Below are 14,895 nucleotides of genomic sequence, written 5' to 3'. Positions count from 1 at the left end.
GTAGTCAATGTGCGGCTTGTATAGCAGTATAGATTTACTGTCCTCTGAAAATAACTCAACATACAGCCACTATTGTCAAAATAGCTGGTAACAAAAGTGAGTACACCCTAAGTGATAACAGCAGCATTGCTTTAAAGGTCGTAGAAGCTTGTCAGTGCTCAGACCATACGCCGTACACTGCAACAAGTCAGTTTGCATAGGCGTCTTCCCAGAAAGAAACCTCATCTGAAGCTGGCTCACAAGAAACCCCACAAACAGTTTGCTGAAGACAACCTGTCCAAGAGCATGAATAACTGGAACCATGTCCTGTGGTCTGATGAGACTATAAGATAAATTTGTTTGGCTCAAATGGTGTCCAGTATGTTTACCAAGAAAACTGTGTCTTGCCTACAGTCAAGCATGGTGGTGGTAGCATTATGGTCTGGGGCTGCATTAGTGCTGCTGGTACTGGGGAGCTGCAGTTCATTGAAGGAAACATGGATTCCATTATGTACTGTACATTCTGAAGCAGAACATGATGCCTTTCCTTTCAGAAACTAGGCGAACGGCAGTTTTCCAACATGATAATGACCCCAAACACAACACCAAGTGGACAAGTTCACTTAGGGTGTAGGGGGTAACCAATAATGGCTGTATGTTGAGTAATTATTAGAGGACAGTAAATCTATACTGTTATACAAGCTGCACATTGCCTACTCTAAAAAATATCCAAGTTTCCTTTCTATAGTATTATCCCTTAAGAAGATATACTAAAATGGTTGCTGAAATATGAGGGGTGTACTCACTTTTGTGAGATACTACTGTATGTTAACATTCAGTTGTCAAGAATTAGAAAAATGTATATTTTTACAGCATACAAAACCTAGAAGTTTCTATACCGAATTAATATTTTTCTATTCATGTACAGCTCTAGAACATTTTGTCAAACTGCAGTGTAATCCCTATAAAAAGATTATAAAAATTCTCGTTAACTAATCGCAAATGATTGGAAGTCACAGCAATTCATTCATCCAAGCTTGTTGTGTGGATATTTTGTCTGCTGCTTATTTTTCCAACATATCAAACAGTGTCATTCATGCATATCATCATTTTTTTTCTTCAGCTTCTCACTTCCGTCACCAAAGCATTGTCCTCCGGTCCTATAGAGGGCGCTGTCTGCTGTAGTTTGCTGTAACTAGTGTTTGTGTCTGTGTGTAACGTGGCAGGCTAAAGGACAGTGTGTGCACGCGCTGCCCTGTGCTACGCCCACCCCTCCCACGGCTCGCCCCCCAAAACGCTGGCATGCCATCGCCCAACACTGGCTCGGCCTGACGCGCCGTCGGACCAGCGGGTTCTTCCCGGTAGGCTAATTACCGCACAGACCATGTCCACGTTTCCAACTAAGATACTAATTTCTCTCAAGTCCTTTGTTTACTTAGATGCAGCTCTGTTAGAAAAGTCCAAACATTTTCTCTTTCTCCGAGTCTCTATCAAAACAAAAAAACATTTAGTTTCATATTTGGGGAAAATTACAGTTTGAAATTGTGAGATCTGCAACAGAAAATTTTCTTTTTGGCCCAAGTTTATATTCAAACATACTGTTTAAAGGGATAGTTCACTAAAAATGAAAGTTCTGTCATTAATTACTCACCCTCATGTCGTTCCAAACCCATAAGACCTTTGGTCATTTTCGGAACACAAATTAAGATATTTTTGATGAAATCCGAGCGCTTTCTATGGAAGCCTGTTTCCGCCACAAAATAAAAAATAAAAAAGGTTATTGTGTCTCCCAATTCTGAAAAATAAAGTCGCAATTGCATGATACAAAATCCAAATTCTGACTTTTTTTTCTGAGAATTGTGAGATATAAACTAACAATTGCGAGTTATAAAGTAAGAATTGCGAGATATAAACTCGCAGTTCTGAGAAATAAAAACTCAATTACTTGATACAAATGCGCAATTCTGAATTTTTTAAAAGAAATGTGAGATATAAACTCGCAATTTTGAGAAATCAAGTCGCAACGGTAGGATATAAACTCGCAATTCTCTGAACATATCAGTCTTTTTTTCTCAGAACTGGACTTTATAACTCGCAACTGCAAGTTTATATCTCAGAGATACAAATTCGCAATTGCGAGAAAAAAAAATCTGAATTGGGAGATACAAAGTCGCAATTGCAAGAAAAAAGTCAGACCTGAAGAGTTTATATCTCACAATTCTGACTTCATTTCTCGCAATTCTGACTTTATATTTAGCAATTCATACTTTATAACTTGCAATTGTGCATTTATATCTGTTATGAAAAAAAACTCAGAATTGCAAGTTTATATGACGTGACGTGAGATATGTAAATTGTGAGATAATAAGTCGCAATTACCTTTTTAATTTTTTATTCAGTTGCAGAAACGGGCTTCCATAGCTTTCTGACCCTGCATAGATAGGACAGGCCTTGAACGTGTAAGTTGCGTTGCTTTTTACTCAGGGTCAGAAAGCTCTCAGATTTAATCAAAAATATCTTAATTTGTGTTCTGAAGACGAATGAAGATCTTACAGGTTTTGAACAACATGAGGGTGAGTAATTAATGACAGAATTTTCATTTTTGAGTGAATCATTCCTTTATCATAATCCCTATCCCATTTATTTTTATATATTTTTTAGCTTATCAGTAAAAGTCAAATTAGTGTAGTTTTTAGTCAGGACTTCAAAACACCACATGAAATCTTATTTTTACAAATTCTAACTGATTTTCCAGATTCATTAAGCTTGTTGTTGGATATTTATTGCAACATGACTGTAATGTCATGCGTAATGCTTAGAAATGCCAACTGTGTCTGAATTTAATAATTTGTGTTAACATATGGCATTCACTATAAAGTGAATGAGTGAACAAGAACGAGGGAGTGATTTTGGACAAAACATGCTTAAATGTGTAAATAGTACAGCAATGGCTCTGAATATGTTGTCATGATAGCAAGATATCATGATGGACATGAACAGTTCTCTGTCCACTCCACACAGACTCTTGTGGAGCATTGTGCTAACACCTATAACATTACAATGACAACCTAGGTACTAGATATGCCATACACTCTATAAATGGCATTTCTTAGGATGGGATTTGAAAAACAAATCAGCTTTATGCACAATGTGAACAAAGCTTTATATACTACAATGTCATAAGAAAACAGCACATTGCTGTTTACCCATAAGGCTGCCCCCTTTTGTACTCCTGAGGTACTGCATTAGTTTCAATCCTGAAAAGGAGTGACACCTGCTGGTCCGACAATAATCCTGCTTTTGCTTTTCTGCTGCCAACAGCTCAAACCGCATGCACTAACCTCTCTTTTTAGGTTTGTTGGTTTCTTCCTGCTTCTGCCAGTCTGCACAAGAATCACATTATAAGTGATACTTGCTTTTCTAAACCGATACTTTGTTTTTATCTTACGTAGATTGTGCTAACTCGTGTTTCCTTGCCTTTTCAGACGAATGAGATGGATTTTTGTGATACAGTTGTCTGGCAAGGGGATGTTGTATTCTTCTCAAGCTGTTCTTTTACAACTGTGTTTTGTACTCATTTCACCTTAATTTTCCATTGCACATTGTGTTCTTAACAGTGTCTTTCCTCATTAATGCTGGGGTTGGACCAGCTCAGGCTGTCAAAATGCTAACCATTATACTTAAATGTATAATGGAGGTAAACAGGCCTCATATCAGCACTGAAGCAAGCTCAGCTTGCACATTCCACAAATAGCTGCTGATCTGAAGCCAGCTAAGCCACCCACATACTAACCAATCGTGCCTAGTTAAACAACAACCAGGGGTGTAAAGGACTTGAGTAATTATACTTTATTATTCTAAGTGTTATTATTTATTTAAAATGAATAGCTGCATCTTTTCTTATTTACATTTTTAAAGAAAATTATACTTTTTATACTCCTTAAAATGTATATCACTGGTTATTAGGGATGTAACGGTATCAAAACTTCACGGTACGATACCTCGGTATGAATGGCACGGTACGGTATTTATTGAATCATTTACAGGAAAAACAAAACTAATGAAGAGACTCGAAAAAAGTGCCAGAAGTGTTTATTAAACAGTTTACATGAACACTGAACATATCAATGGCATACAAATTAGCCATCTATCTGTAAACTTTGAAACAGAAACTTAAATATTTCAATTTTAGTAACAAAAAAATATTAAAGCATGTAAAAAACAGTCAAATCAGTTTAGCTGAATGAGTTGTCTGAATCTAGTTGTCTGCTTGAAATGAGATTTTTTTTCTTACCCCATTGGCAGATTATTTAGCTTGTTTTAAACAAAAACTCACTTAATTTTGACTTGTTTTTACTAAAAACAAGACAATAATTTTTACTTGTCTAGAAAATCTTTCTTGATTTAAGAATTTTTAGATATTTTGGCTGGAAACAAGACAAAATTCTAAGTAAGAAAAGCATTTTTTTGCAGTGCAGTAGGCTCTCATGCCTTTCTTTCGCATTAAATCTTTATTAAAAACAATCCTTTAAAGAACTTTTCTACCTGGACAAGTGCATCTATTATGTTGCCTAGTTTAGCCTCTTTAAAACTGCACCTTATTTTAAACCTAGCCAAAAAGCCACGTGTTGACTGTGAAATTTATATGCATTTATGGTACATTTCCGTGTCAATCCATGTTAATTTTTACAGCGAACAACGCACTGTAACATTAATTCAGCGCATACAGCGCAGGAAAAAATAGACTCGGTGCCAAAACGATCGCTGCACTGCTGCACTGCTGCAAAGGCACCGCTTCTAGGACGTACTACCGGACAGCAACCGCGTGCAGTGTGAACGCTCTAATCCGTTAACATGGGTGCTGAAAAGAATACGTGACGCATACGCACTTCAGACGGAGCAGGTTCGACCATTTCCATCTCTTTTCCTTGCTGCTACAGTCTGTAGCGACAACAGACCGTAAAGGATGATGGCCACGCCTGGGCTGATGGGAAATGTAGTTCCCGCTACCTCCCGTTCGCTCCATTCGCCTGAGCAAACTTTTCTCAGAAGACCTATTGTTTTATCGAGTCATGCGACCACGGTAGTATCGAAAAAATTTGTTATTGCGGTATGACGGTATTCACAATACCGTTACATCCCTACTGGTTATCATAATGTAAATCTAGATTCCACTTTACAATTCCAGTCAATCTTCTTCTAAAGTGAACAATTAAATCTTGCTTTAACTCTACATGTTTTGGCTAGATACTTTGGCATTTGAGTAAAATGTCTGTACTTTAACCTAAGTATAATTTCTCAGTACTTTTTACACCCCAGGTAAAAACTCACATGTTCAAGCTCAAGTAAATGTTTCCATCACAGAAACTCTTTCCTTGCTGACGGGACCTTGCAGAGTGTTGCTCCAGTCGCTGCCTATTTTATTCTGATAGCATATTAAAACAAAAGTACTTTGGCTTTGATGAACCTGACCTTTTGTGTTCCTGCAGGAAAACTGTGAGACCTTTGTGGCAGAAGGAGATTGGAAGGTATGGTGACTCTATCTTGTTTATTTTTGATATTGACTTAAGATTTAAATTACAACAGTCGATCCTTGAGGGATTTTAAGCTATGTTAGTTTTAAAATGCTGTGTCTGACATAGCTTTATTGTTCCGTTTTAGCGTTTGATGATTAACGACATATTGTTTGTCTTGTTTAGAGAGAGGAATGCGCTAACAATTACAGTTAATGAGAGAGCGTGAGAGAGAGAACGAAAAACATGGAGGCACTGCTATGACCTCCTGAGTTTCAATCAGTATCCCATTCTGAGATTAAATTGTAGTTTTAAAGGAAAGTTCACCCAAAAATAAAAATTCTGTCATTAGTTACTCACCCTCATGTCATTCCAAACTCGTTAGACCTTCGTTCATCTTTAGAACGCAAAGTAAGGTATTTTATATGAAATCCGAAGGCTTTCTGACCCTGAATAGACAGCAACGCAACTATCATGTTCAAGGACCAGAAAAGTAGTAACAACATTGTTAAAATAGTCCATGTGATTCAACCGTAATTTTATTAAGCCTTGTTTACAAGCAAACATGTCTGAAGATTTCAACAGCGAGGGTGACTTGCAGTTTTTTGCCCAGCCTTATTTATTCAAACCAGAATATACAGTACAGATGATGAACTAAAAGAGATGGACGTTCTACGTCAGAACACCGGCTCCTGTGTCAGCATCACCACAATAATGTGTTGTAGTACTCTCGTGAACATGCATCGAAGACTGACACGAAAGAGAAGAAATTGGTAAATGAAGTTGTTTTTGTTTTCTTTGCACACAAAAAGTATTCTCGTAGCTTCATAAAATTACGTCACATGGACTATTTTACCAATGTCCTTACTACCTTTCTTAACCTTGAATGTGTCAGTTGCATTGCTGTCTATGTAGGGTCAGAAAGCTCTTGGATTTCATCAAAGATATCTTAATTTGTGTTCTCAAGATGAACACAATTTGGTTTGGAACGACATGAGGGTAAGTAATTAATAACAGAATTTTCATTTTTGGGTGAACTATCCCTTTAACTCAAACTACTGAGATAAAAGTTGAGGTATACTAACTTTATCACCTCAGTTTTGTTGCTGTCTCACAGTTTGCATCATCTCTTCACACCTCTGACAGAAATAGGACTAACTCGCAGAAAGAAGAATTTGAATTAAACAGTGAGAAATCCAAACAGGAGATGATAGGATTTGTAAGCCACACGCTCTTAGAGTGAGAGGTTTTAATTGTGATGGAGAACAGATAATTAAATAGGTGCTTGTTAGCACAATACGGTTACCTAATGGCATAGAAAAAAAAATGAAATTCAATGTTATAAATCAGATTCTGGAATAGAGTCCGCTTGTTCAATACAGCATCCCAGACATCCATACTAAAATTTAATGAAAATTCTGTCATTAATTAATCACCCTTATGTCGTTCAACTTTTTTGGTCAACTTGGTCGACCAAAATTTTATTAGTCGCTTAGTCTTAGAAAACTAAAATTTCCACAGGAAGTGGGAAAGTCATGCAGTCCGTGATGGGTGATGTGGTATATACAGTGGTGTGAAAAAGTGTTGGCCCCCTTAATGATTTTTTTTTGCAGATCATCAAACAAATTTAAATATTAATCAAATAATATTTAATTATTTGATTAATAACATAACTATGGTTTATCACACCTGAGTTCAGTTTCTCTAGCCACACCAAGGACTGATTACTGCCACACCTGTTTGCAATCAAGAAATCACTTAAATAGGACCTGCCTGACAAAGTGAAGTAGACCAAAAGATCCTCAAAAGCTACACATCATGTTCCAAAGAAATTCAGGAACAAATGAGAAAGAAAGTAATTGAGATCTATCAGTCTGGAAAAGGTAATAAAGCCATTTCTAAAGCTTTGGGACTTCAGCAAACCACAGTGAGAGCCATTATCCACAAATGGCGAAAACATGGAACAATGGTGAACCTTCCCAGGAGTGGCAGGCCAACCAAAATTACTGCAATAACGCAGCGACCACTCAACCAAGAGGTCACAAAAGACCCCACAACAACATCTAAAGAACTGCAGGCCTCTTTTGCCTCAGTTAAGGTCATGACTCCATCATAAGAAAGGGACTGGGCAAAAATGGCCTGCATGGAAGAGTTCCAAGATGAAAACCGCTGCTGAGCAAAAAGAACATAAAGGCTCGTCTCAGTTTTGCCAGAACACTTCTTGATGATCCCCAAGACTTTTGGGAAAATACTCTGTGGACTGACGAGACAAAAGTTGAACTTTTTGGAAGGTTTGTGTCCCATTACATCTGGCGTAAAAGTAACAGAGCATTTCAGAAAAAGAACATCATACAACAGTAAAATATGGTGGTGGTAGTGTGATGGTCTGGGGCTGTTTTGCTGCTTCTGGACCTGAAAGACTTGCTGTGAAAAATGAAAACTTTGAATTCTGCTGTCTACCAAAAAATCCTGAAGGACAATGTCCGGCCATCTGTTCTTCACCTCAAGCTGAAGCGAACTTGGGTTCTGCAGCAGGACAATGATCCAAAACACACCAGCAAATCCACCTCTGAATGGCTGAAGAAGAACAAAATGAAGACTTTGTAGTGGCCTAGTCAAAGTCCTGATCTGAATCCTATTGAGATGCTGTGGCATGACCTTAAAAAGGCAGTTTATGCTCGAAAACCCTCCAGTGTGGCTGAATTACAACAATTCTGCCAAGATGAGTGGGCCAAAACAGCTGCACAGCGCTGTAACAGACTCATTGCAAGTTATCGCAAACGCTTGATTGCAGTTGTTGCTGCTAAGGGTGGCCCAACCAGTCAAGTTAAGGGGGCAAACACTTTTTCACACAGGGCCATGTGGGTTTGGATTTTGTTTTCCCTTCATAATAAAAAAAAAACTTCATTCAAAAACTGCATGTTGTGTTATCTTTGATTAATATTTAAATTTGTTTGATGATCTGAAACATTAAAGTGTGACAAACATGCAAAAAAAGAAAAAAAATCAGGAAGGGGCCAACACTTTTTCACACCACTGTAGTACATCGGGCAGGACATCCAAATGCTCACCTATCATTCATCGACCTCAAATATGGCTTTTCATCTAAAATATGAAAGTAGTAGCAACCTTACATGAACATTAGAATAATGTGCGCTATTCAAGTGTCTGTGCAGAGTGTGGAAGCTGAACAGCAGCACGCTCACTGCATGACAGATGTAGGCGTCGGTGCGGACACTTGCTCTTAAAATACTCCGTCATTTTTTGGTCATACAGATAAAAGTAATACATCTTTCAAATCTGTAAAGACATTTACTTGTGTGTAAAATAATTAAAGCAATAAGGAATGCGCTTTTTGCCATCTCAGTCTCTGTGAGCGCGAAACTTCGAAACTCTGTGTATACTTGCCTTACAGACATGAAATATATGTCTATAGAGAGTGAAATGTCTACTTTTAAATGAACCAATTCAAATAGAAAACAAATATTTTCAGATTATGTAATCCGTATGCTGCGCAGATGACAAGTCAGTGCCGCCGACTTCTTTTTTTTTTTAAGTTAAAAACAAAGAAAGCACTAGTTTATCAATACATTAATAAAACATTAATGTAGTCTCCTTGCTGTTTTTCCATGACACATTTATAATTATTGTGCTGTGGCACACTTTATGTGTGCGCTTGAGCGCTTATTAGGTTATGTAGGCAATTAAAGACTCATTCTTATTATTTATATGGTTTATTAATAAACTTGCGACTAACAGTCGACTAATGCTTACAATGAATAATCTTTAGTCGAGGGCAGCTCTAGTAAGGACATCGATAAAATACTCATGTCAGAGGTACAACCGTAATGTTACGAAACTAAAGAAAACAAAATGATGACTTCAATCACCATTTCTTCTCTTCTGTGCAGAGACTGACATGGAAGAGAAGAAATTGTTGAATAACAATTCTCATAGCGTCTTTTTATGACAATGACAGTGCAACTGTCTGAGAGGGAGATAGAAGTTGCGCATTTGAGCGAGACAGTAAAAACCAAGTCAGCCACAAAGAGATTGATCTTCCACATCCAGAGGAAAACTCAAAACCTCAAAAGACGCATTTGAGTCATCATGTTTCTCTTAAACAGAAAATGCAGACTGAAAATTCAACGAGAGGTAGTTTACTACAGAATATAGCACATGTAAATACCTCCTCGTCTCAAAAATGGGCCAGATGCCTCATGAGTTCTTGTCTCAGCGCTGCATCACATGTTCATGTTGGTGCACACGTACACAGACACTATCACATACACAACTCATGCTTAGAGCCTTGCTAAAAATCTTGACCTGGCCCATTTTTGGTGTGTGTGTTGTGTGTTTGTCTAATAATAATATTCAGATGATAAATTCAAATTCGTAAGTGCAGTAAATCATAAACAATGACATTTTTGTCCTTTTTTCAACTCCCTTGATTGATAGAAAACTAAGTAGTATATCGCTGATAAACGGCAAGGAAATGATAGAATATCTATATTAAAAGCCATTATGAGCATGCAGAAGATGAAGATTGCAAATATGGGACAAATACAGAAAAGAACACAACAGATTTAGAATGACACAAAGCTTAGCCAATAACATGCAGTAATTTTCGCACTCAGCCAATAAGAGAACAGGGGTGGGGTATGAAATATGCCGGGGGAGGGGCAGCAGCGCTGCAAAACTCCCCTGACCAGAACGAGGAGAGACAAAGAGACGCCGTAGCAACCGCAGCATCTCTCTAGCTGTCTGCATCCGAATCTGAATTCCCGGAGAGGACATTGTCTTCCTCCTGCTCATACATACGCATTTTAGCAAGCGTACACAATCCGTAAGCAGCCATGCCGGAGTGCTGGGATGGGGTGAGTGGGATATTTGTGATTATGGGAATGTAAATAGAGAATGATTTTATTCTGCGACTTGCAGTTTGTATGCTATATTATCATTCTTAATTGTTTGACTGGTTAAATAAATTGATATTGATTTGTCTTGTGGTCAGAAATGACTAGACTGAACAGGTTATTGTGAAACAATTCTATTGCACATTTACAGTATTATTGTTATCGTTTTATGATAATATCAGATTATTTTTTATTTATAACAGCTAATTATTATACTTAAACATCAAAAATAAAGCAGCATCCTCTGTAAAAGTATTTTTTAACACTTAATAAAACAATTAATAGTTAAAATATAATTTCAAAATAATTAGTAAAAATACAAATATTTTTCTACACAACCAACTAGCTTGACCTGCTGATCTGGTAATTGTGGAACAATTACACTTCACATTGCACTATGATAGCTAATTATTGCACTAAAACATCATAAATAAAACAGCATCTTCTTAAGCAAAAAAAAAAAAAAAAAGTAAAAAATAATTGTTAAAAAATTATTATAAAATGATCAGTAAAAAATAAATCTTTGTTTGTGATGTTAGAATTCTGTGCTGTGCAGAAATGCCCTGTCATGTATGAGGTGGCCATTTGCACTGACACACTAACACACTGACACGTGTGGAACGTGCACTCAGATGTACCTCTGCAGTAACCTGGAGTGCGTTCAAAAATGTGTGTTTGCGCATGCGGTGCTGATGATAAATCTTACGTCTGCAATCTAATCATAAAAATCCTCATACAAGGTGACCTTGACAATGAAAAATGAGCAGCGACAAGAGATTGTCTTGAGAGATGATGAACGGCTTTACTATATTCTGCTCCATATTTGTGTAATATGGTTGAATCTAGGTCAATTTTCCTGTTTATCCTGTCAGTGTTTGTTGCATATTATCTCCCTCGAAAACATGTTCAGCGTTTTGCGGCACGGTGACAGCTGCCACATGATTTTATCTCGATCTAAACACAGAGGGACACAAACAGCTGTCCTAAACTCACACACAAACACACAAAAGTCCGTTGCATCCACTCTGACCTTCCACGATTTTTATCCAACACCAAGTGACGGGGCTTAAACCCCATGGGAGATTTATTTCCTGTCTCTCTGTGGATCTGCATAAAGCTCTGAAGTGGGCTGCCTGCGAGGTGTCTGCTAGGATTTGTGCATAACACTGGAAAGCTAGAGATGCTGAAATAATCCTCAGGACAAGAAAAACAACATGCACACATACATCCATCGCTCCTCTGCTCAGAATAATGTCTCAGACTAAATGTGGGTCAGTTCAGATTAAAATGCCTTTGGAACTGGCAATTAAAAGTGTGTTACGTGACCGTGTGCAGTGAGTCTGGGATCAAGGCTTAATGAGATATTAATTAGTCTTGTTTTTAACTATTGTCGCTCTTGTCGTTTCAAACCCGCAAGACCTTTGTTCATCTTCAGAACACAAATTAAGATATTTTTAATGAAATCCAAGAGCTTTCTGACCCTGCATAGACAGGAACACAACTGACCAGTTCAACGTTCGACAGACACGATGACTTGCAATTTTTTGCCCAGCTTCACTTATTTGAAGCAAAATATACAGACGATGAACTATTTTAACGATGTCCTTACTACCTTTTTGGGTCTTGAACATGTTAGTTGTGTTGCTGTCTATGCAGGGTCAGAAAGCTCTCAGATTTCATCAAAAATATCTTAATTTGTGTTCTGAAGATGAACACAATTTGGTTTGGAACGACATGAGGGTAAGGTCTTACAGGTTTGGAATGGCATAAGTGTTATTAATTAATTAAGAGTAATTAATGACAGAATTTTCATTTTTGGATGAACTATCCCTTTAAATCTGTCAATTTTAGTGCAATTTCAGTTGTTTTTATGATCACTTATAACAAAAATCTTTTATTTAAACTAGGGCTGTCAGAATTCCTTGATTCAATTTGAGTACTCGATTTTTAAAATCCTTTATTGCATTTTGGCCATGTCAAGTAACCGACAAAATACCGGAAGTGGTGCATTTCACGGACGAGAATCCGTGTAACACATTCAACAAACTCCATCTCTGCATATTGTTGAGTCTGTGAGTCTAGGTTTATTATAATACCAACATTCGCCATTTAATCAGATTTGTATGGAAAATAATTTATAAACCTACGCAAACATAGGAGGATACATCGATAGGGCTGTCACTAACAAATATTTTGGTAATCGACTAATCTGTTGATTATTCTGATGATTAATCAAGTAATCTGATAATTATAATTAATTTGTTCACTGAAAAAAAAATTCTTTGTATTTTTCTCTTGTTTTCTAGTATTAAAATGATTCTTAACCCATTAGCAGATATTTTTGCTTGTTTTAAGCAAAAGCTAACAAATTTTAGATTTCTTTTTAGAAAACAAGACATACTATCATTTTACTTGTCAAGTAAATGCATCTTGATTCAAGAATGTTTAGATATGTATACTAGAAAACAAGACAAAAACACTAAGTAAGAAAATCTTTTTTACTTGTTTGAGGTTATAAAAATAGACCTAAGCAAACAATAGCCTTTAAAATGACTTAACGTACATATATAATAGCAATGAAGCAATAATGAGTTCAAATAAAGTGTCAAAAGCAAGTAATCATATGGTTTAATTCAACAAAACTGTTCAAATACATAATGTATTATAAATAATGGAGCTAACGTACATTACGCATTATAACAAATGACTGCAGAGGGTGCCAACGGCCTGACGATTGTTTTTACACTTTATTGTGCGGTTTAATCCTTGTTTATTATTGACTAAACAACATTTCATTCAAAGTCCACTTAATCTTTAATATTTGGCCATTTCTTTATGACAAAAATGCTACAGATGCTCGAATTTCTTGAGTCACTCATAGTGATTGTGCAGCCATGGAAAACGGTCTAATAATGCGTTTCATGATAATTCGCCACTTCCGGTATTTTGCCAGTTACTCGACACAAGCAAAATTCAATCGATTATTTTTTTAAATCGAGTACTCGAACAGAATTGAGGAATCGTGACAGCCCTATACATCAATATCTTTCTCAATATGCTAACTGTTCATTGCAATTTCAAACAAAAAACTCAAAACCTCACTCTGAGTTTACACGTTTTGATTTCCACATATTCAAGAAAAGACAGATTAAGTGGACATTTGAAATAAATGTCTATAGTCAATAATAAACGACAATTAGATTGCGTGGTAAAGTGTTAAAACAATTGTCAGGCCATTGGCGCCCTCTGCAGGCATTTGTTATAATGCGTAATGTAGGTTAGCTCTATTGTTTATAATGCATTATGTATTTTAACAGTAAAATAGTAATACAACCATATGATTACTTACTTTTGATACTTTATTTGTTATTGCCTCGTTGCTATTATATATGTATTCAAAGTAATTTGAAAGCTATTGTTCGCTTAGGTCTGTTTTTATGACTATAAACAATTAATTATAATGATCTGATTACTCGATTAATCGTCAGAATAATCAACCGATTACTTGATTACCAAAATAATCATTGGTGACAACCCTAAAAATGCAGATTCTGTTGTAAATAATAGTACAAAAAATCACTTCTTACATTGATGTTCCACTATTTTTTCTCCAGAATTTGACTTTTTGACAGGATTTGACAGGATACAGGCTGTGTTTAGATACAGGTTGAATTCTGGTAAATTGGGCCAAATCTGTCAAAAAGTGGCCCAGTTTACTTGAATGCATCCTAGTTATTAATAGAATTAAAAATTAATAAATGTCAGTACTGTTCTATATATATATATACTGTAAGCAATTCAGGCCTCTCAAGAGATCCATTTCAGGTCATTGGTTATTAGGACAAGACCGGCTTGGACCTTCTGAGACTGTTTGCTGAAATAGTTTTTATGTTGTTGTTGTTGTTGTAGGAACATGACATTGAAACACCTTATGGGATGTTGCATGTGGTGATCCGCGGGGCTCCCAAGGGCAACAAGCCAGCTATCCTGACCTACCATGATGTTGGGCTCAACCGTAAGTAAACAGAGTTTTTGTGTGTGTTTTTGTGTACCAAGGGACACTTCCACCCACATTGCTCTCCAATACCCCAAGCAACATGAACTGCACGATTTCCATCTTGGTAGACCATCTGTCTCCAAGCACTGACCTGGAGTTAATTTCCCCATCTTCACAAGCAACAAGAGATAGTTGTGTGTTAGTGTGTGTGTACTTTTGCATATGTGCATGTTCAAAGAGCAGCCCTCTGGAAGTGATGTGTGTGGGTTGTGATCAGAGCTGTAATTTGGATGCCAGCTGACGGCAATTTATCAGTTCTGTTAACAGTAATGCAGTGTGAGACGAAGCTGATCTCAGGTGGCAGGTGATCTCAGCGCCACATATGTAATGGTGCAAAAACTCAAGCTCAAAGTTTTGCTTTTTCTTTTTCTTTCTTTCTTTCTTTCTTTCTTTCTTTCTTTCTTTCTTTCTTTCTTTCTTTCTTTCTTTC

General features: G+C 36.8%; 1 protein-coding gene across 7 annotated transcripts in view; it reads left to right on the top strand.

Moving 5' to 3' along the window:
- ndrg4 (NDRG family member 4) overlaps positions 1 to 14,895 on the top strand; it is a 42,139-nt gene that overhangs the window by 11,612 nt on the left and 15,632 nt on the right. For 3 of the 7 annotated variants that reach the window (XM_073832224.1, XM_073832222.1, XM_073832223.1), the window contains 3 exons: positions 1,206 to 1,340; positions 5,469 to 5,507; positions 14,318 to 14,423. In XM_073832224.1, coding sequence (XP_073688325.1) covers positions 1,206 to 1,340; positions 5,469 to 5,507; positions 14,318 to 14,423 — 280 coding nt within the window. Of the gene's footprint in view, positions 1 to 1,205; positions 1,341 to 5,468; positions 5,508 to 10,226; positions 10,370 to 14,317; positions 14,424 to 14,895 lie in introns of those variants that run through there. The other 4 variants (XM_073832226.1, XM_073832225.1, XM_073832228.1 and 1 more) reach the window with 2 other exon arrangements.

This window comes from Garra rufa, chromosome 25, assembly GCF_049309525.1.
Source record: "Garra rufa chromosome 25, GarRuf1.0, whole genome shotgun sequence".
NCBI lineage: Eukaryota > Metazoa > Chordata > Actinopteri > Cypriniformes > Cyprinidae > Garra > Garra rufa.
This window is presented reverse-complemented; position numbering and strand designations above follow the sequence as displayed.